This window comes from Myotis daubentonii, chromosome 1 (assembly GCF_963259705.1).
Source record: "Myotis daubentonii chromosome 1, mMyoDau2.1, whole genome shotgun sequence".
Classification (NCBI taxonomy): domain Eukaryota; kingdom Metazoa; phylum Chordata; class Mammalia; order Chiroptera; family Vespertilionidae; genus Myotis; species Myotis daubentonii.
Window position 1 is genome coordinate 113,736,171 of NC_081840.1, and position 21,473 is coordinate 113,757,643.

General features: G+C 42.6%; 1 protein-coding gene across 2 annotated transcripts in view; it reads left to right on the forward strand.

The window, feature by feature from the left end:
• The first annotated feature begins 1,959 nt into the window (after positions 1–1,959).
• The window catches only part of UACA (uveal autoantigen with coiled-coil domains and ankyrin repeats), a 116,948-nt gene continuing 97,434 nt past the window's right edge, over positions 1,960–21,473 (forward strand). The window contains exon 1 of one of the 2 annotated variants that reach the window (XM_059658603.1): positions 1,960–2,233. In XM_059658603.1, the coding sequence (XP_059514586.1) occupies positions 2,159–2,233 (75 nt within the window). In that variant the 5' untranslated portion in view covers positions 1,960–2,158. The remainder of the gene's footprint in view (positions 2,234–21,473) is intronic. The other variant, XM_059658612.1, reaches the window with a different exon arrangement.

Sequence of the window (21,473 nt, forward strand, 5' to 3'; positions counted from 1 at the left end):
TTAAGATGTAGAAACTAAGACTGTGTTTGAGAAATGGGCTAAAGAGTAATTTGCTTGAAGTGTCAGCTGGTGGACAGGTCCATGTTGTAGCCTTAACTGCCCTGTAAAAAAGTTAGATTGTCTTTATTAGCCACTGAAGACCTTTGAGCAAGAGAGAATATTTTGTAAGATTTTTAAAGGATAGTTGGTAATTTATTGGTAATGTGAGAGGTGAGACTAAGACTAGAAGTTAGGTGACTGGTTGGGAAGCTTTTATAAAACCCAGGTATGAGATAATTTGGCCTCTGCAGTGGCAGGTGAAGAAAGGGAGTAACCATCCACAGACAGTATAATGAGCCAACAAAAACTGAATGGCTATGGACCTTGAAGAAGTCCAAGAAAATTTCCTTCTATAAAAGTAGTCAAGAGAAAATTGTTATTTACTATTTTGTCAAGGGTTAACACAATCTTTGAATGCTGCTTCTCCAAGAGAATTCTAAAAACTTTTTTTGCAGTATTTGAATGAAACCTTGAGTTACTCTAAGGAAATTGACCTTTCAGACAAAAAGAGTTCTTTGTTACTCAGAAATGTGGATTGTTTTTCTTTTCATATGGGTGCATGCTAGAATAAACATTTTGGTGGGAAAAACTGACTTCAAGGAAGACTTTTGAAGATGTCATGTTAACAATAATTACTGAATATTGTTCACCTGTTTATTCATTCTTCAAGTTACTCTCATAATCCAAATTTCTGGATAGGATACATTAATTTCATTGTATATGTTTACCTGTAATGTATTTCTACAAGAAGTAAACGTGTTTTTGGAAGTAAAGGCCATAATATATTTTTCTTTGACAGCTTCTTATTTCACTTTGGCTATGTGGGTCATTTTTTATTAAAGGCACCCCCACCCTCCCCCCCACCCCACATACATTCCATCTCTTTCACTCCAAAGTGGTTAGTTTTTTTTTTTTTTAATATATTTTATTGATTTTTTACAGAGAGGAAGGGAGAGAGATAGAGAGTTAGAAACATCGATGAGAGAGAAACATCGATCAGCTGCCTCCTGCACATCTCCCACTTGGGATGTGCCCGCAACCCAGGTACATGCCCTTGACCGGAATCGAACCCAGGACCCTGGAGTCCGCAGGCCGACGCTCTATCCACTGAGCCAAACCGGTTTCGGCGGTGGTTAGTTTTTTTAAAATATATTTTTATTGTTTTCAGAGAGAACAGGAGAGAGAGAGAGAGAGAGAGAGAGAGAGAGAGAGAGAGAGAGAGAGAACATCAACGATGAGAGAGAACCATTGATTGGCTGCCTTCTGCACACCCCACACTGGAAATCAAACCCGCAACCTGGACATGTGCCCTGACCAGGAATGAACCCTAACCCCCTGGTTCATAGGTTGAGGCGCAACCACTGAACAAAACCGGCTGAGCCAAAGCAGTTAGTTCTTAACAAATAATTATTGAGCACCTAACCTGTACTTTGATTTCCTGTTAGGTCTTTCAAAGTCTGTTTTTTATTGTCCTTCTATACAACTGGCACCTTATTCCTAGAGGCTGTTTGTTTGTGGAGTCTTTGATGCGGGTAGTTGTCTCCAGGTACTGGGATTTGTGTAGTAAAGCATCAGTAGAAGGAAGGAAGTTTCTCTTGAAAGCCAGTGTGTGTACAGGTAACCTGGGACCAGGCGGTAGGGCAGGAAGGGAACTTTATCTGGGAAGAAGCACGTGGGTGGGAAGAGGACGGGGACTGCGCACCCACTGCAGACCCGAGGCTCCACCACCCAGGGAGCCGGGCGCCGGAGGTCTGGAGCCTGGCTCTAAGGTCTCCCCACGCTGCTAGTCGCCCGTCTTCGCTGCTCCCGGAGCTGAAGTTCCAAACTTTTCCTCCAGCAGGGAGAGGAAGGGTGTTAAGTGAGTAAGGGAAGTCCCGCCCCCTTCCCGGATTCCGATTGGCCGAGGCCATCCAGACCCCCGGCGAGGCCGCCGGCCGATTGGCTGCGGGCTGCGGGGCGCCGCCGCAGGCCAGGAGCGGCCGGCCGCCCGGGGCCCTCAGGTGGCAGGTGGGGCCGGGACCGCCGACTCCTCCGCGCGCTCCCATCCCGCAGACTTGAAAGTTGGCGGACGGGGCAGGCGCGCCGCGCTCGCCTGGAGCGGGACTGCCCAGCCTTGGCCATGAAGAGCCTCAAGTCCCGCCTGAGGAGACAGGACGCGCCCGGCCCCCTGCTGTCCGGCGCCGCCACGAGCGCGGTGAGTCCTGCCGCCCGCGCGCGTCCCGGGCTCCCGGCGCTCCCCTCCGAGAGTCCTCCCGGCTCCGAAGCGCGCTCCTCCCTTGGCTTTCCCTCAGCGCGCCCTCTCCGTCGGCCCGGCGCCTCCTCCTCCCACAGGCCGGGGCTCCGCGTTGGCCCGGAGACCCTGGGGACCCTTCCCACCCGACGGGCCCCTTCCCGCTTCTCTCCCCGGGGTCTCCGAGCTCTGGGCGCTTCGGGATCAATTCGCCCCCCCCCCCTCCTCCTCCTCTTCCTCCTCCTCCTCCTCCTCCCCGACTCTTCCTCGGCGACCTCGGGGCTGACCCGGCGCCCCGCGCGCTCTCTCCCGGCCTGGCTCCGCGGGGTTCCTGGCGGGCACCCCTCAGTCCCGGGGGTTCGCGCCCATAGCCAGGTGGTCAGGGCAGCGGAGCCGCCTGCCCGCCCGGCCTCCGCGCCTTCCGTGAGCCAGTCAGTCCGGGAGGAGTGAGCGCTGCTTGGCTGGGCGGGTTTGCTCTGGCCGCCGCTCCTGTCACCGGGAAGGTGGGATTTCTGCCTGAGCCCCGGTGCGCGGTGAGGCTGGGAAGGGGGTTGTCTGTGGGGCCGCGTCGCCCGGGACAGACCTCCATTCCGTGTCCCCGGGCAGCCTGCCCTCGCGCTCACGCTCGGAGGCACTCGGGGCCTCGTTAGTTGGCTGGAGAGCAGAAATCTTGAGAAACAGCCTGTCTGCAGATGTTGGGATTTAGATAATTGGGCAAATTCGAAGAATGGCTATATCATCAAAATTTCATATTATTGAAATAAACATTTAAAAGCCTTGAAGAGTTAGAAACGAAAAGATGTGCTCGAACTGTTTAGTTGCCCATCTTAAGTAATTAAAACGGACTCCTATTTTACATAGATTCTTACCAAATGATTATATGCTTTTTATGAGAGCTATTTTAATTAAAATGCTCTTGCTTTTGAGTTAAATCAGAATTGTGCCTTTCTCTCCACCTACTTATAGGATGGTTTTTCTTGGACTTAACAGGAAATTATGGTGAAACTAGGCTCTTTAATTCCCAATTTTTACAAAAGGAATAGCTTCAGGTGGTATATTTGATTTTTTGATGTTGTTTATTAAAGCATGAATTTGTTTTATAAGCGCATAAAAGGAGAGATTACTTTGTTTCACATTATTTTTCAAAATAATTGGAAGAAATGTCATTTAGTGATGTCACAGGTCACTATAGTTGAGTTAAAGATTCAACTTCTTTGTAGTACAGGTTGTGTTTTCAGCTTTAGAGATGTACTTTTCAAGGTTTATTTGCTATTTTTCCCATTTTATTTTCACTAAGGATTCACATCTGACTTGAAGGTTTATACACCTTAATTGTGTCTTTTTTTTTTTCCTACTAGAAATGCAGAGTAGTTATTGGTATTATCAGCATGACAGTTTGCATTTTATACATTTGAAACATGAAGTGCATCTCTCTGAGCCTAAATCGTTAGCACTTGCTAAACTGAGCATTTTTATTATTTTTCTTAAAATAACAGCATAACAATAAAGAGAAATACATGGTATGAAAAACAGAACCTATCTGATTAGAAAAGTGAACATCTCTCCGTTTAAGTTAAATATTAGAATACGTTTTGTAAAGTATTGGATGAAAATAAGTGAGTGTGAAGACTAATAAAATCAAACCAAGCAATGATAGAAAAATAAATAAATCTACAGGAGAATAAGTTCCTTTTTGCTTTTTAATCTATAAATCATAATCCCTATTGTCAGAGTTGGTCACATACGGTGCACATTGTTATGATGGAGCATTTTTCTTCCCAAGATATTTAAACTTTTATTTATTTGCTTTGAATAGATAATATAGCATATGGCATAATATTTGAAAGAAACAAAAATATAGATAGCAAATAGTGCTTTTTTCACCCCTGTCCTTCAGTTACCTGTTCCCTTTCCTCAGGGGCTACTTGTGTCAGTTGCTTGTATGTCATTCCAGAGAATGTTTAGCAGTTACAAGCAAATATAAATATTTCTATATATTATTTATAGAAATGATAGCACACTGTACTCACTGTTCCATATCTTTTTTTAAAAAACTGTAAATATGTAGGCCCATTCAGAGCATACCCATACAAATCTTTTGCTGTAATATGCAATGCTGTGATGAATAAGCCTGTATATATTTCAAGTATATGTGTATGTACACTTGTAGGGTCAATTCCTAAAAGTGGAATTGCCGGGTTAAAGAATGCGTGCATTCGTATAGAATGCTGTTAAATTTCCTTTCATGCACCATGTACCCAATGGATGAGAAGTTTTTTTTTCATGCTTCTGTTTTAAAGTCTGTATAGAGTTTTTGGTCTTTGTGAGCCAGATTGGTGAATGTGGTATCTCAGGATAGTTTGTATTTCTCTTTTTTGATAGTTTTAAGGTCTCTTATGTTTTTTTTCTGTGAACAATTTATCCTTTTCATTTTTCTATTGGGTTGTTGGTTTTTTCCTATTCATTTATATATACTTTATTTATATTAGAGAAATTAGTCCTATTAATCTGAATAATCTTTTTTCTTAATTAGTTATCTTATGACTTTGTTTATGGTGACATTTGCTATGCAGAAGGTGGTTATTTTTATACAATTGAATTTATCAATCTTTTATTTTGTGACTTTTAGGTTTATAGTATATCTTGATCTTTCCACCCTGCAATATTAGGCAAAAAAGAAAGCCCCCTACTTTCATTTGTTTCATTGTTGTTGTTTTTTAACATTTAAATTTTTGCTCCATCTAGAATTATTCTGGTATAAGGTAAGAGGTATACATACATCTTGCTTGCTTTCTTTTTTTTTTTTTTTTGCTCTCTTTGCCCCATTGCTACCTGATTGATATCTTAGAACATTTAATTGTCATGGAAATGACCACAATATGTTCTATACAACTTCGTTTTGAGAAAAAATTTTTAAATGCCTATTTTATAAATATTTTTATTTAATCTTTTTATCTGGAGACACATTAGAAATAGATTGAGGTATGTAAATATTTTATGACATTATAGTATGTGAAATATAGTATGTTAGTTTAACAGGTAAATTATAATTATGCAAATTATGTACAGAAAAAAAGTTATTTAAAATATTTGGAATAGTACCATGGTTATAAATAACTAGAGGCCCCGTGCATGAAATCGTGCACAGGTGGGGTCCTTTGGCTTGGCCTGCGGCGATTGGGACCGATTTGGACCGTCTCGTCCAGTCCAGATCAGGCTGATCAGGGCCGGCTAGCCTGGGGAGGGACTGTGGGAGATTGGCCAGCCACGGAAGGTTGGCTGTGGGAGCGCACTGACCACCAGGAGGCAGCTCCTGCTTGGAGCTTCTGCCCCGGTGCTCAGTGTGCATCATAGTGACTGGTCAATGGTTGTTTGGTCGACTGGGTGTAACAGTCGCTTAGGCTTTTATATCTATAGATGCCAATGAGTTTAAAGCTTACTAAATAGATGTGTGTTTTTACACATATAAATAAATAGTTCACAATTACCATTTGTGGGTAAATACATTTGAGAGTCCTTTACTAACCTCATCTGGAGATAGCTGCATATTTTAATCCTAAAATAAGACAATTTTTGTTTTTACATTTTTTTAAATTACTAACTGTAGCTTTAGAGTTCTGAAAGGGATAATTAAGTGACTCTAAATGCTATTTTAGTTCTAGTCAATTATAGATACAGTCATAACATGTATAATTATGTTTATAATTAAAGTATAGTGAGAATAGGCATGTTCCATTTTTGCCTAGTTCAGATTAGGAAATTTGAGTAATTAAAATTAAGGGACTGTAATTCCAGAACTAGGCAAACCAATTGCAGTAATACTGCAAACCAGTATTGTAAGCAGAATTTTGGAAGGGTTTCCCCTTTAAATTGTACCTATGCTCAACATTTGTAACTAAGTAAATACTTGCTTTAAAATAGTCTACGACCTGGGATATTCTGCAATGATTATTTTGCTGCTCTTTATGTAGACTACTTCAAAATAGTGTAATGATTTTTTTAAATGAAAAACCAAATATATTCTAAAGTATCTTATTAATGTCTCACTACCTTGAAAAAATACTGGTATTTCAGAAGGCCTTTAGAGTTACAAATATTGCAACTGAAAAAAATCTTTAAAAAAAACGTATTTTGGTTCCTACTAAGAACAGAGGTTTGAGATATTTAGAAAGCATACAAGATTAAATTTGATTTTGTTTTGGTTGTGATTTGGTGAATGAGGATTTTGTTTTCCTCTCAGGAATTCAGGTGTGTTTTAAAAGATGCTAATGTCATTATTATTATAATGATTTGGGGGTAATATGAATAATTAATATCACAAGTTGTTACGTTTAAAATAATGATACTTTGGCCCTGGCCAGGTAGTTCAGTTGGTTGGACCGTGTCCACATGCTCCAGGGTTGCTGTGGGTCCCTGCTCTGAAAGCATGCTGGAATCAACCAATGAATGCATGGGTGGGTGGGGCAACAGATCTGTTTTTCTCTCATTCTCTCCCTCCCTTTCTCTCTCTAAAAATTCAATTTAAAAAACCTCATGATACTTAATTGAGACTGTTTACTCATTTTTATTGAAGATGCCAACCTTTAATTTAAAATGATTACCTTAATTAAAACTTTATTCAGACAGTTTCTTAGGTTTATCCCTACATTGTATTTCTTGTGGTTCTTGAAAGATCACAATAAAGAGCCCCTTTTTTTATACTTTTGGATTTCAGCCCAGCCAGAGTTTCGCTCAGGTCTTCATGCTGATTTGAATTGCTAAATCTATAATAATAAAAGCGTACTTTGCTAATTAGACCAGATGTCCTTCTGGACGACCTCTGGACCAAGCTGGGACTGCTAAGGCCCAGCCCCTTGCACGAATTTCATGCATCGGACCTCTAGTTTTATTATAATATCAAAACAGAAAGGTTGAGTTGCTTTGGTATGTCTTTTGGTACATGATGAGTCCTACAGTTTAGATGATGAGTAGTTAAGGATTTTAGTTACTTCTTTTAATATTATTAAGAGTGGAGTAATGATTATGTGTCTTTATTTATTGTACACATGCACATTTTTCAAATTTAAAATTATTCAAGAATTGGACCTTGCTCAGCAGTGGTCTTACTTAGTTTGAAAAACATTTGGGAACACATAAGTTAGGTTTAAGAATCCTATATAATAAAAGCCTAATATGCAAATTGTTCCCTTGGGTGGTTGTTCAACCGGGAGTTAGACTGCTCGCTATGATGTGCGCTGACCACCAGGGGTGGCACGAAACATGGCGGGCATTGGCAACGTGGCGCTGGCAGCTGGTGGCAGTGGAGGTGCTGCTGGCCTCTGACGAGAACTGGACCACAGTGGGATGGTGGAGCAGGTGAGCGGGTGGCGCCAGGCCAAGGTGAGTGCGAGCGGGGGCTGATTGCCCTGCCGATCGCTCCGCAGACGGTGACCAGCAGTGACGGCTGGGGGCCAGGGGCCCAGCCCTGATCGATTGCCCCCAGGCGGGATGGTGGAGCAGGTGAGGGGGTAGCACCAGGCCATGGTGGAGTGCCTGGTGGAGCTGCGAGGCTGCAAGGCTGGGGGTGCAAGCTGGGGCCTGATCCCTGCAGGCTACCCTGAAGGACCATGCATGAATTTGTGTACCGGGCCTCTAGTGAATTAATAAGGTCATCTTTGAAGAAATGGATAATTCCACATTGGAAACAGAAAATGTGCAAGATAGGTTTGGAATCCTTTGTCATGCTAGAAAGCAAGGAGGATATAAAAGATTAGGACTTGGGAATCACTTGAAGCAGCTCCCACTTGACCAATGGTGGGATAGTTTGATTACCAGTAAAGATAATACAACAGGAGACTGAAATCTTTAAATCATGAGTTCATAATAATGATTACCAAAAAAAGAAAGAAAGAGAGAAAAAGAAAGAAAGAAAGAAAGAAAGAAAGAAAGAAAGAAAGAAAGAAAGAAAGAAAGGAAGGAAGGAAGGAAGGAAGGAAGGAAGGAAGGAAAAAAGAAAGAAGCCACTGTTTGAGAATGTTAGGGAACTGATGTACTTTTAATATTCAGAAAATCAAGAGAAAGAATGAAACATGCTTTTTCTCAGGGTAACCAAATACTCAATTAGGAGAAGTTTCTCTTTTATAAAAGCTATTGTATCCTAGTTAATAGATGAAGATGGGATGATATAATTAGTATGTCACAGTTTTGCAACTCCTAATGATTAAATGGATCTGGAGTCTAGACATTGATTATTAGTGGCTACTGATGTCTCAAAAAGAAAACCGGACATAATTTATCTCCTGATTGAAATTTCATTATTATTAATAGTCTTGACCAAAGAACCAAGCCTGAATATGATAGGCCTCTAGATCTAACCACCATTTTACAGAAAATGCAGGGGATAGAGTAATGGGGGATGCAATGAGCAAAATTCTGTTCTTAGGAATCTCTATAGAACAAATGGCCTGTGTTTTTTGTTTTTTTCTTTTTCCAAAAAAAAAAAAAAAAAAAAAAACTTATAAGAAGGAGAAGAAAAGGAGGCAAACCATTTAAGAGACAATAACCAGTTGCATTGATAGATTTCATTCAGACCCTGATTAATTAATTGTAAAAAGTTAATGTTTAAAAACCAGTTGAAGAAATGTAAATACTAACTTAGGTACATGGTGATATTATAGAATTATTATTCTGAAAGATTTAAATGTGACAATGGTAGTGATGTGGTTAAGTTTATAAAATGTTTTGTGTTTCAGAGAAATTTTAGAAGTATACTATTTTCAGGTGAAACGATGTGAAGTCTGGGTTTACTTCAGAATAATCTGTGGGTAGGAAAAGTAAGAGAGGAGTATGGTTGAAATAGGATTGGTCATGAGTTAATAATTGTTGTAGGTACTGTATTTACTTTTGTGATACTATTGTATTTTTCATATGTTCTAAAATCCTATATAATAAAAGCCTAATATGCTAAGTGTCCTGTCATCCATTAAACCAATCAAAGTATAATATGCCAATGATATGCTAAGGCCACTCAACCGCTTGCTATGATGTGCACTGACCACAAGGGTACAGACAGTCAACCAGTTGGCCAGTCACTATGACATTCACTGACCACCAGGGGGCAGACACTCTGACCGGTAGGTTAGCTTGCTGCTGGGGTCCTGCCGATTGGGACTGAGCAAGACAGGCTGGACATGCCCTGGAGCCCTCCCGCCGTCCTGCCTCGGCTGGCCAACCTTCTGTGTCCCTCCCTGACCCTGATGGTGCACCGGTGGGGTCCAACGGCCTCGCCTGCACCCTCTCACAATCTTGCACCCCCTTGGGGGATGTTGGAGAGCCATTTTTCGCCCAATCCCGCAGGCATAAAAGGCTAATACGCAAATTGACCCAACGGCAGAACGACCGGTTGCTATGATGCGCACTGACCACCAGAGGACAGACGCTCAATGCAGGAGCTGCCCCCTGGTGGTCAGTGCGCTGCCACAGGGGGAGTGTCGCTCAGCCAGAAGCCAGGCTCATGGCTGGTGAGCGCAGTGGCGGTGATGGGAGCCTCTCTCACCTCCGCTGCAGCGCTAAGGATGTCTAGGGGCAGTGGGCCCAGGGAATTTCGTGCACTGGGCCTCTAGTTTCTATAATAAGAAAGATCAAGTCATAGCCTTCAAGAATTTTAATATTAATTAACATACATTACTTCACTTAGTAAATCATATGTTAATAACAAAAGAACTTTAAGAGAGCTAGACATAAAATAACACTAATACAATACTCTAAGAGCCATAATAGAGGTGTGTATAAATTGCTGTGGGAGCATGGATGGATATGGTAGGGTTGGGGAAAAAGATGGAAAGGTAAAGCTTGAACCTGGCCAGAAAGACAGTTTGTAGGGCTTTCCACACAAAAGCACAGCAAGTACAACGGTGTGGAGCTGTGAAATCATATAACCCAGGAAGGGAGCACCAGGTTTGGGAAGGAAGGTTAGTGTTATGGTAGTGGATAGCACAAATGAGGTACAGCAAAGTGACAGTAAGAAGTTAGAGGGTGGCAGTTGGGGGGTATAATCAAAGCAAGGATTTTCTTTTTTGTTATTTTTTTTAACTTGAGTTAAAATTTTGAATTCCTTCACAAGTTTAAACCATTGCTTAGAGAAATCACTGGCTGGAGCTATAATGTTTCATCCTGTTAGTGAATTCATAAGTTCATCCCTCTTTTCCCTTTCCTGCCAGAATTAGCTAATAGCCAACAAAATTTTGTTCTCATTAGCCCTGTTTAACTTAATTGTATCCTTGGTGAAGAAATCTAGATCCAAGGATATTAGATTTAAATATTATAACTCATGTTTTCTCTGTTACATTTCTATCATATGGAAGCCTTTACCATCCTGTTATAGATTGCATAAACATTTGTCTGTCCTGACACCTAAGGGATATAATAAGAAATTGTTGAAAATTTCTACCTCCACGAGCTTATTCATGCAAGGGAAGTCAAATTGATTTCTATAGTGAACTTGCCTAAAAATGGATGGTTGAAATGTACTTCCTGAAATTAAAAATGGAATGTTAGGATAGTATATGCCTGTTACCTCATTTTCCTAAATCATAAAACATTCGAAAGCATTATTTGCTTTTCTAGGCTTAATAATATATCACAAAAATACAAGAATAAATTCACGTGTTTGAAGTTACAACACAGTTTTGTCTTTTGGACTTCTTATTCTTAGGAATCCTGGATATTGTTGACAGTGACTAATTTATATTCAAATGGTATAGTCTCTGAACTGATGTGCAAAAGATGAACCGATACAGTTGTATAACCAAAGCTCCGGAAAATGATGGGATATGATGAACTGGCAAGTGCCCTTTGGAGACAGTAGTGCATGACTGAACCAGTTAGAAGAAATGACTGCCTATTGTTTTAAAAATCTTTTTCCCACCATTATAGGCATACATGTTCGTTGTAGAAAAGAAAATATAGTTGAAGATAAAGAATAAAACAAGTCCCCCTACATGCTATTTCCCATGCCATTAACCACTGGTTATGTTCATTTTAAAGATTGCATACTGCCTTTTTTATTCAATTAGCACTTAATTACCTTGATGCCACAGTAAATGATACATGTATAATTTTTTGAATCATTTTATGCTAATAAACTTTATGCTTAAGATGATAAGTAATATGAAATGATTTGAGCAAATACAAATGTCCTTTTAGGAATACTCAGTAAATGCTAGTGAATTACTTAAAAGTAAGTTACTTATGAGAAATCCAAGTTCCAGTAGCCAATTTTTATTGAGCATATATGTCATAGACATTGTTCTAAATGCTTTACATTAACTCAGTCCTCATGGCAGCCCTAAGAAGTGGGTACTATTGTCATCGTTTTGCAAATGAAGGTAATAATTTACTTGTCCAAGTTGCCATAACTGATGTGTGGAGAGCCAGGTAGCCTGACTATGGAATCCATGTCATTAACCATTGTGTTCTGATATAATTTAAAATTTAAAGCTATGGGATTTGTAACTTAAGCTATATACCAAAAAAGTTGGAGAGAGGGGTGTTTGGGGGGAAGGTAGGCCTTTTACTGTCAGTCTGAAAACCAATTTGTGTTCCTTCCAGCTATGCATAAATTATTGTATTCCCTTACCTTTAAATTAGTGGATACTATTATTTAAAGCATATTTGTCAAACTGATAGAAAAAAAATTATTGCTTTAATCCATTGTTTTTTATTTCTGGGGATATGAACATATTTCCATGCTTATTGCCACTTTCACTTCTGGTTTTAGGAATTACGTGTTCATGTTCTGTGACCATTATTTCTATTGATGCCTCATAGTGATTTTTAAGAGCTTTACATGTTTATTTTTACTGCTTGGCCAATCCTACTATATAAAAACCCTGGGCCTCTCACATCCGCAATGACCAGGAGGCTCGACTGTTCACCAGGCTGCGCACACAGCAGGCGAGTGGGCTGAACTGCTGACCTCTTGGGGAGAGAGAGAGAGAGGTGGAGCTGATCAGCAGTGGCAGTGGCTGCTGGCAAGGTTGGGAGAGAGAAGCAGGGTGATCAGACCCTGCTTTTCTCTCCCTCGCCAGCAGCCAAGCCTCTCTCTGTCTCTCCCAAAGGTCAGCAGTGCAGCCGCTCGCCAGCAGCCTAGGGCGGCTGCTGATCAGTCCTGCCTCTGCCAGGGTTCTTGTTCCAGCATCAAGAAGGGTTCAGGAAATCTGGAGAAGGCTGTGCCTAGATTAAATAGGAGTCCAGAGACGAAATATAATTTTGAAAGGCATTTGGGGGTGAGAGGAGCTTAGCTTAAAGGAAACTAAGATCTAAGGTATAAGGCAGTAGTTGGCAAACTGCGGCTTGGCAAACTGTGGCTTGCGAGCCACATGCGGCTCGTTGGCCCCTTGAGTGTGGCTCTTCCACAAAATACCGGCTCTTCCACAAAATACCGGCTCTTCCACAAAATACCGACTTCTGCGCATGGGCCATGAAGTTTCAATAGCACTGTACGTGCGCGCCCGCATGTGATACTTTGTGGAAGAGCCACACTCAAGGGGCCAAAGAGCCTCATGTGGCTCACAAGCCGCGGTTTTCCCACCACAGGTCTAAGGTCTTAAAGTCTAAGGTCTTCTTGTCCCAGGACCCCATGCTTTTTATTAACACAGTTTATCCTGAGGCGAGGCAGAGATACACACTTCAAAGGGTATACACAAGCGTTGTCAGAATGGGGGAATTAGCCTATGGCTGTTCAGGTGTTGGCCAATAGGAGGCAATAACATGTAGATTAAAATGCTCTGAGCTGTCTGGCAGCAAACAATCAATTTAACCCCTAGAGTGCTATCGCGCTCCTCCTGTCTTTCGCCAAAAGTACCGGGAGCGCTTTCGCGCTCCTCCTGCAGTGTCCAGTTCCAAGTCTGCTATTTTTAGTGATGATGATGATGTTGCTAAATATGTCAATTCTTGCTGTGAAGATGACAACTTTGTGGAAGATATTGAATATGTAACTTCATTTACTTGCGATTGATAATTTTTTTCCTAAACTGCTATAAAATCAGCAAAAATGCCTTGGCAATTTTAGCATAGATCCTAGGATATTGGTTGGCCCTCAAAGGGTTAATGTATTCTATTCAGGTTTGGGGAAATGCCATCAGCCATTCCCAGATTCAGCCCTGCTAAACATGCTGGAATTGGTTTCCAGCATGCCTCTTGATCAGGCCCAGAGATAGGCCCGGAGATGCTGACTAGCATAGAAACCGACCAATCAGAACCAAATCTGGGTGAATTGCAAGGAGCCAATGGCTGCCTAGGAGGCGGGGCTTTTGACGTTGACTGGCATAGAAACGGACCAGTCAGTACCAAATCTGGGTGAATTGCGAGGAGCCAATGGCTGCCTGGGAGGCAGAGCTTTTGATGCTGACTGGCATAGAAACTGACCAATCAGAACCAAATTGGCTGGCAGAGGAGAGCTGTTGGGGGCGAGATCAGACCTGCAGGGGAGGGCAGTTGGTGGCAAGATCAGGCTGGCAGGGGCGGGCGGTTGGGGGCAACCAGGCCTGCAGGGGAGGGCAGTTGGGGGCCATCAGGTCAGCAGGGGAGGGAAGGTGGGAGCCATCAGGCCTGTAGGGGAGGGCAGTTGGGGGCTATCAGGTCAGCAGGGGAGGGAAGTTGGGGGCAATCGGGCTGGCAGGGGAGCAGTTAGGTGTTAATCAGGCCAGCAGGGGAGCGGTTAGGGGGTGATCAGGCTGGCAGGCAGAAGCGGTTAGGGGCAATCAGGCAGGCAGGCGAGCAGTTAGGAGCCAGCAGTCCCAGATTGTGAGAGGGATGTCCAACTGCTGGTTTAGGCCCCTTCCCACAGGGATCGAGCCTAAATCGGCAGTTGGACATCCCTCGAGGGGTCCCAGATTGGAGAAAAACCAGCAGACGGACATCTCTTGAGTGGTCCCACATTGGAGACAAACCAGCAGTCAGACATCCCTCAAGGGGTCCCAGATTGGAGAAGATGCAGGCTGGGCTGAGGGACACCCCCCCCACCAGTGCACAAATTTCATGCACTGGGCCTCTAGTTGTAAACAAGAGTAGTGTGTGGCCCTAGCCAGGTTGGCTCAGTGAATAGAGCATCGGCCTGTAGACTGAAGGGTCCTGGGTTTGATTCCAGTCAAGGACACATGTCACGGTTGTGGGTTCGATCCCCAGTAGGGGGCATGCAAGAAGCAGCCAATCAATGATTTTCTCTCATCATTGATGTTTCTATCTCTCTCTCCCTCTCCCTTCCTCTCTGAAATCAATAAAAATAAAAAAATCTATTTAAAAAATCCCAAAAAAGTAGTGTGTATGTGTCTCACTATAGTTGTGTTTCTGTCACCTCTTATATTTCAAACTGTTTTTTGAAGTACTTAATTTTGTGATAGTTGACACATTAAGGTTCATGGCTGTTTATATTTACTGTAGAATCTATTAGTATAAAAGTCTTTGATTTGTCTCATTATAAAGTTTGTCTTGAATTCTATAGTGTTTCTCATATTATCTGTCATACTACCCCTTTTGCCTTCGTGCTTCTGTGTGTATGTGTACATTCACCCAGTATATTATCCTGTCATCTTAGGTTTTAGATATTTGGGAGGACATTTAAGTGAAGTAAGACCTAAGAATCTGAACTAAAAATTATTGTTTGACTGTCTGGAGGTATGTGTGTGTGTGTGTGTCTAAAGTTTATACACACTTTTTTAGAGGAGAATGATACATTTTTAAATTGACTTTAATTGATATGTTTTCAGAGTTTGACATTACCTCTATAGTAAGATTTTCCCTTCCATATAGATCTACACTAATAAAAGAGAAACATGCAAATTGGTGTCACTCCACTACACCCACCAGCCAATCAGATGAGTATGCAAATAAACCCAACAAAGATGGCGGTTAATTTGCATACGCAGGCATGGAGCGAAGACTGAAGGCTCCGGCCAGAGTGAAGACTGAAGACTGAAGAGGCTTGGCTTCTCCGCAGTGGAGAAGCCAATCCTCGCTGCAGCCACAGTGGAGAAGCCAAGCCTCTCTGCGGTCACTGCGGAGAAGTTTAGACTCACTGCCTGGGTCTCAGGTGCCAGAGGAAAACCGGTGCCGGCAGCCAGGGCAAGGAATACCTATTGTGCCAATCTTCATATATACATACACACACACACACACACACACATATAATTGAGGCCTGGTGCATAAATTCGTGCATAGGTGGGGTGCCTCTGGGTGGCCTGTAGGAATCAGGCCAAAACCCGCAGTCCAATACCGCCTGCAGCTCCTAACTGCCGCTCCCACTCATCCTGGCCCTGCTGCACCTGCTGCGGGTTTGCGCCCAATCAGTCCCAATAGGGAGAGGCTCATGCTGCCATAGCAGCGCTCACCAGCCATGAGCCCTGCATCTGGCGCCCTCCCAAGGGTAGTGGACTGTGGTATCTGGCTGAAACCGGCTCTCTGACATCCCCCGAGGGATCCTGGATTGTGAGAGGGCACAAGCTAGGATGAGGGACCCCACCGGTGCACGATTGGGCCGGGGAGGGGCCGTGGGAGGGCTCCAGGGCATGTCCGGCCAATATTGCTCAGTCCCAATCAGCCAGACCCCAGCAGCAAGCTAACCTACCGGTCAGAACATCTGCCCCCTGGTGGTCAGTGCATGTCATAGTGAGCAGTTAAGCAGCCTTAGCATATTACGCTTTGATTGGTTGTTTGGTTGTTCTACCATTCGGTCTATTTGCATATTACCATTCTATTAGATAGGATATCTAATAGAATGGTAATATGCAAATTAACCATCACTCTGTCACTCTGTCACAAAGATGGCTGCAACCACAGAGCTGGAGCAAGCAGGAGGCTTGGGTTTCCCCTGGTGATGGAGGAAGCCAAGCTTCCCACCTGCCCTGGCTGGCCCTGGGCTCTCCTCAAGGCTACAAAGTTTCAATTACAGAAGATAAATAAATCCCAGATACCTGATGAAAACAAAAAAGAAAAAAAGAAAAAAAGGAGAGGCTGGGAACTTGGGTCGCCAGGGGATGTGGCCAGCCTGAAAACAGCCATCAGCCCCTCACCCAGGCTGGCCAAGCACCTCAGAGGCACCCCCCACCCCCCAATCCCCGAAGGGGCTGTGGCCAGCCTGAAAACGGCCCTGAGCCCAACACCCAGGCTGGCCAGGCACCTCAGTAGGGACCCCCACCCTGATCTGGGACACCCTACAGGGCAAACCAGCCATCCCCCATCCGTGCACTGGGCCTCTATCCTATATAAAAGGGTAATATGCAAATTGACTCTAACAGCAGAATGACTGGGACTGATCACTATGACACACACTGACCACCAGGGGGCAGACGCTCAATGCAGGAGCTGCCCCTGGTGGTCAGTGTGCTCCCACTGGGGGAGCTCTGCTCAGCCACAAGCCAGGCTGATGGCTGCCAGCACAGCGGTGGTGGCGGGAGCCTCTCTCATCTCAGCAGCACTAAGGATGTCCGACTGCAGCTTAGGCCTACTCCCTGCTGGCAAGTGGACATCCCCCGAGGGCTCCTGGGCTGCCAGAGGGATGTCAGACTGCCAGCTTAGGTTCACACCAGGGAGCGGGCCTAAGCCAGCAGGTGGATATTCCCCGAGGGGTCCCAGACTGCCAGAGGGCACAGGCTGGGCTGAGGGACCCCCCCGAGTATTCAAATTTTTGTGTACCGTGCCCCTAATATATATATATATCTTGTTAATCCTCACCTGAGGATGTACTTTTTCAATTTATTTTTTTCAGATAGAGTGGAAGGGAGGGAGGGAAGGAGGGGGAAAAAGAGAGAGAGAGAGCGATGATTGAGAAAAGCATTTATTGTCTGCTTCCTGAATGCCTTCCAGATTGGGGCCAGGGATCAAACCTGCAACCCTGACTCATCCCTGACTGGGAGTCGAACCTGTCACCCTTTGATATGCGGGTTGACACTGCAACCACTGAGCAATACCAGCCAGGGCCCAAATATATATTTTTTTAATTTCAGAGACTTTTTAAAAAAACTTTGTTTTATTGCTTAAAGTATTACAAAGAGTATTATGTATGTCTCCTTTTCCCCCCCTTCTTGACATTCCCCCAGCTTCCCCTATCCCCCAGTGTCTTATGTCCATTGGTTATGCTTATATGCATGCATACAAGTCCTTTGGTTGATCTCTTACACCCCCTTCCTGGCCCCAATCCTCCCTGGCCTTCCCGCTGTAGTTTGATAGTCTGTTCGATGCTGCTCTGCCTCTGTATCTATTTTTGTTCATCAGTTTATGATGGTCTTTATTATCCATAAATGAGTGAGATCATGTGGTATTTTTCTTTCACTGACTGGCTTATTTCACTTAGCTTAATGCTCTCCAGTTCCATCCATGCCGTTGCAAATGGTAAGAGTTCCTTCCTTTTTACAGCAGCATAGTATTCCATCGTGTAGATGTACCACAGTTTTCTAATCCATTCATCTGCTGATGGGCACTTAGGCTGTTTCCAGATCTTTGCTATGGTAAATTGTGCTGCTATGAACATAGGGATGCATATATCCTTTCCGATTGGTGTTTCTGGTTTCCTGGGATGTATTCCTAGAAGTGGGATCAGTGGGTCAAATGGGAGTTCCATTTTTAACTTTTTTGAGGAAACTCCATACTGTCTTCCATAGTGGCTGCACCAGTCTGCATTCCCACCAGCAGTGCACAAGTGTTCCCTTTTCTCCGCATCCTCTCCAGCACTTGTCGTTTGTTGATTTGTTGATGATAGCCATTCTGACAGGTGTGAGATGGTACCTCATTGTTGTTTTGATTTGCATCTCTTGGATGATTAGTGACTTTGAGCATGTTTTCAGATGTCTCTAGGCTTTCTGAATGTCCTCTTTTGAAAAGTGTCTATTTAGGTCCTTTGCCCATTTTTTGATTGGATTGTTTATCTTCCTTTTGTTAAGTTGTATGAGTTCCCTATAAATGTTGGAGATTAAACCCTTATCGGTGATAACATTGGCAAATATGTTCTCCCATGCAGTGGGCTTTCTTGTTATTTTGTTGATGGTTTCTTTTGCTGTGCAGAAGCTTTTTATTTTGATGTAGTCCCACTTGTTTATTTTCTCTGTAGTTTCCAATGCCCTAGGAGCAGTATCAGTGAAGAAATTGCTTTGGCATATGTCCGAGATTTTGTTGCCTTTGGATTTCTCTAGTATTTTTATGGTTTCCCGTCTTACATTTAAGTCCTTTATCCATTTTGAGTTTATTTTTGTGTATGGTGTAAGTTGGTGGTCTAGTTTCATTTTTTTGCATGTATCTGTCCAATTTTCCCAACACCATTTATTGAAGAGACTGTCTTGACTCCATTGTATTTTCTTGCCTTCTTTGTCAAATATTAATTGAGCATATTGGTTTGGGTCGATTTCTGGGTTCTCTATTCTATTCCATTGATCTATATGTCTGTTCTTGTGCCAGTACCAGGCAGTTTTGAGAACAGTGGCTTTGTAATACAGCTTGATATCTGGTATTGAGATCCCACCTACTTTGTTCTTTCTCAGGATTGCTGCAGCTATCCGGGGTCTTTTTTTTATTCCAGATGAATTTTTGGAGAGTTCATTCTAGGTCTGTGAAATATGCCGTTGGCATTCAGAGACTTTTGATTAATTTTTTTCCTGGCTCCCTATGCCTTGGGTTTGTAACATTATTAAAGAGAGAGAGAAAAGGGTGGGGCGGGTGATAGGAGAAAATATACATCCATCATGCTTGCTAAACTAAAAAAGCCAGTGTGTAATATTTCTTCCAGTGTGTTTTTGTTACTCTGTGTTTTTCTCATCTGCAAGGTACTGTGCAGAGGTTGGGTACTCTGAAAATGAATCTCCAGTGGGGAAGCCATGTGGGTATGGTTCCAGTGAGGCTAGCACATTCTGATCTTTTTAGCTCTGTACTGAGTAGTAGGCCACAAACACTTGCTGATTTAATGTTTTTAATAGGAGAGCTTTTTTTTTTTTTTAATTCTCACCTGAGGATATGGTTTTTTTGTTGTTGTTTGATTGTTTTTAAATTTGGTTTTGGAGAGGAAGGGAGAGAAAGAGAGAAACATCAATTGCAACCCAGGTATGTGCTGTGACTGGAAACTGAACCCACAACCTTATTGTGTATGGGATGATGTTCCAACCAACTGAAACACACCAGCCAAGGCAATGGGAGAGCTTTTTAATGAGAGGATTTTTAAATGGGAGATCTTTTATATGATTCATCTCTTTTTTAAAAATTAGCATTTTGTATTTTTAACAAGTACTTTATGATATATAAACAGCATTCATGGCAATGGATAAGTAGACAAATGTGCAAAAGGAGTGTTTTTTTCAGCCTTAGCAAAGGCAAGTTGTGGGCCATAGAATGTCCATTCATAGCTTTTGAGCAATATGAAGGGGCAGAGTGATATCTTAGTGTTACAGGGTCAAGCTTGCAGTCTAGGTGACTTGTATTTAAATCTTGCTGCTCTCAGTAATCAGCCTTGTGACCTTAGGCAAGTTACGTAAGTATATTTGTTTTCCCATTTGGAAAATGGGAAAGTAGTTAAGAATTCTATCAATGTTCTTATTAGTAACTGAAGACCTCACCAAAAGTCATTTCATTTTTGTTCTTTATAACCAGATAAACTGCAGTCTTTCCTTATCTTTTCCTTCTATATTTATATACTAGTATACCCTCTTAGGCTTTTATATAATCTAGATCTTCAAAACTTCATCTACTCTAACCTCCTGCCCCAAGGGAGATAAGTGGTATTTCTATTTTTCACTTACTTAGAAAAACATTTCTTGAGGGCCTAGAGCAGTGATGGCGAACCTTTTGAGCTCAGCGTGTCAGCATTTTGAAAAGCCCTAACTTAACTCAAGTGCCGTGTCACATATAGACATTTTTTGATATTTGCAACCATAGTAAAACAAAGACTTATATTTTTGATATTTATTTTATATATTTAAATGCCATTTAACAAAGAAAAATCAACCAAAAAAATGAGTTCACGTGTCACCTCTGACACGCGTGTCATAGGTTCGCCATCACTGGCCTAGAGTCGAGGCCCTAGACTAAGCACTTGGCGATGAGAAGATGAGGAAGATAAGAGGCTCAAAGTATTATGGAGGAACTCTATAAACAATATAAAGTAATAACTGCTGTGATAGCAATGTGCAAGGTGCTGATTCAGTCTGCTGCTCTTGCTGTTGCTGCTTTTTGAAAAATTGAAGTGAAATTCATACAACATAAAATTAATCATTTTAAAGTGAGTAATTCAGTGGCATATAGTATAATCATAATATTGTATAACCACCATCTCTATCTAGTTCCAAAACATTTTCATCAAACTCAAAGGAAACTCTGTGCCCATTAAGCAGTTGCTTCCTAGCTCCCCTTCCTCTAACCCCTGGCAACCACCAATCTGCAGGGTGCCTTTCTTAATCTGAGGCTTTGGAGTGATCACTAAAGGATGAAGTTTCTTTCAGAGGGAAGAGCAAGAACAAAGGCATGCAGCTGAGAAATGTCGCAGAATTGGGGGCAGGGGCAGCTCATCTCTGGTGGATTCTAGAATAACAGGCAAGGGGATGGATGGGAGGAGATAGGCAGGAGAGGGGAGGGTGGGGCTAAGTCTTGGGGTGGCTTAAATTTTTCCCTGTTTTAAGAGTGTTGGACTTTGTTCTGTGTATCCAGAAGTGGGGAATTGCATGGTCTGATGTGTTTTATTAGATGAGTTACTATGGAAGCTCTGTTTGGGATAGACTTGAGGGAGGTCAGACCTGGGGGTGAGTAGATCCATTTATAATACTGCTGCAATCAATAGTAGAGGCAAAGAGTATTGAGGGCCTGAATTATTACAATCCTGGAAGGATGGAGAAGAGGGCACATGTTAGAGAAACATGAGTCACCTGAGACCCAGAGAAGTGACTTGTGAAAGTGACAGTCAACAGACAAGTTGTCAGAGCCTTTGCCTGCTAGCCCTGAGTGATTCCCACTAAGCCCCCTGGGCTTGATGAAGAGTGTGGAATCTCAGTCCCTGACTGGAGGTAATTACGTTCTAAGTGCAAGAGAGAGAACACTGTCTCCCTCTATAAGCTAGCAACTTAGTGTTGCTGTGAAGTGCACCTATAATCAATTTGGATGAATAGCTCGTTGTCCTGATGATGGTGGTAGAAAAAATACTTTTGAAAGTTTAACTCACTTTATTAATCCTATATAATAAAACCCTAATATGCAA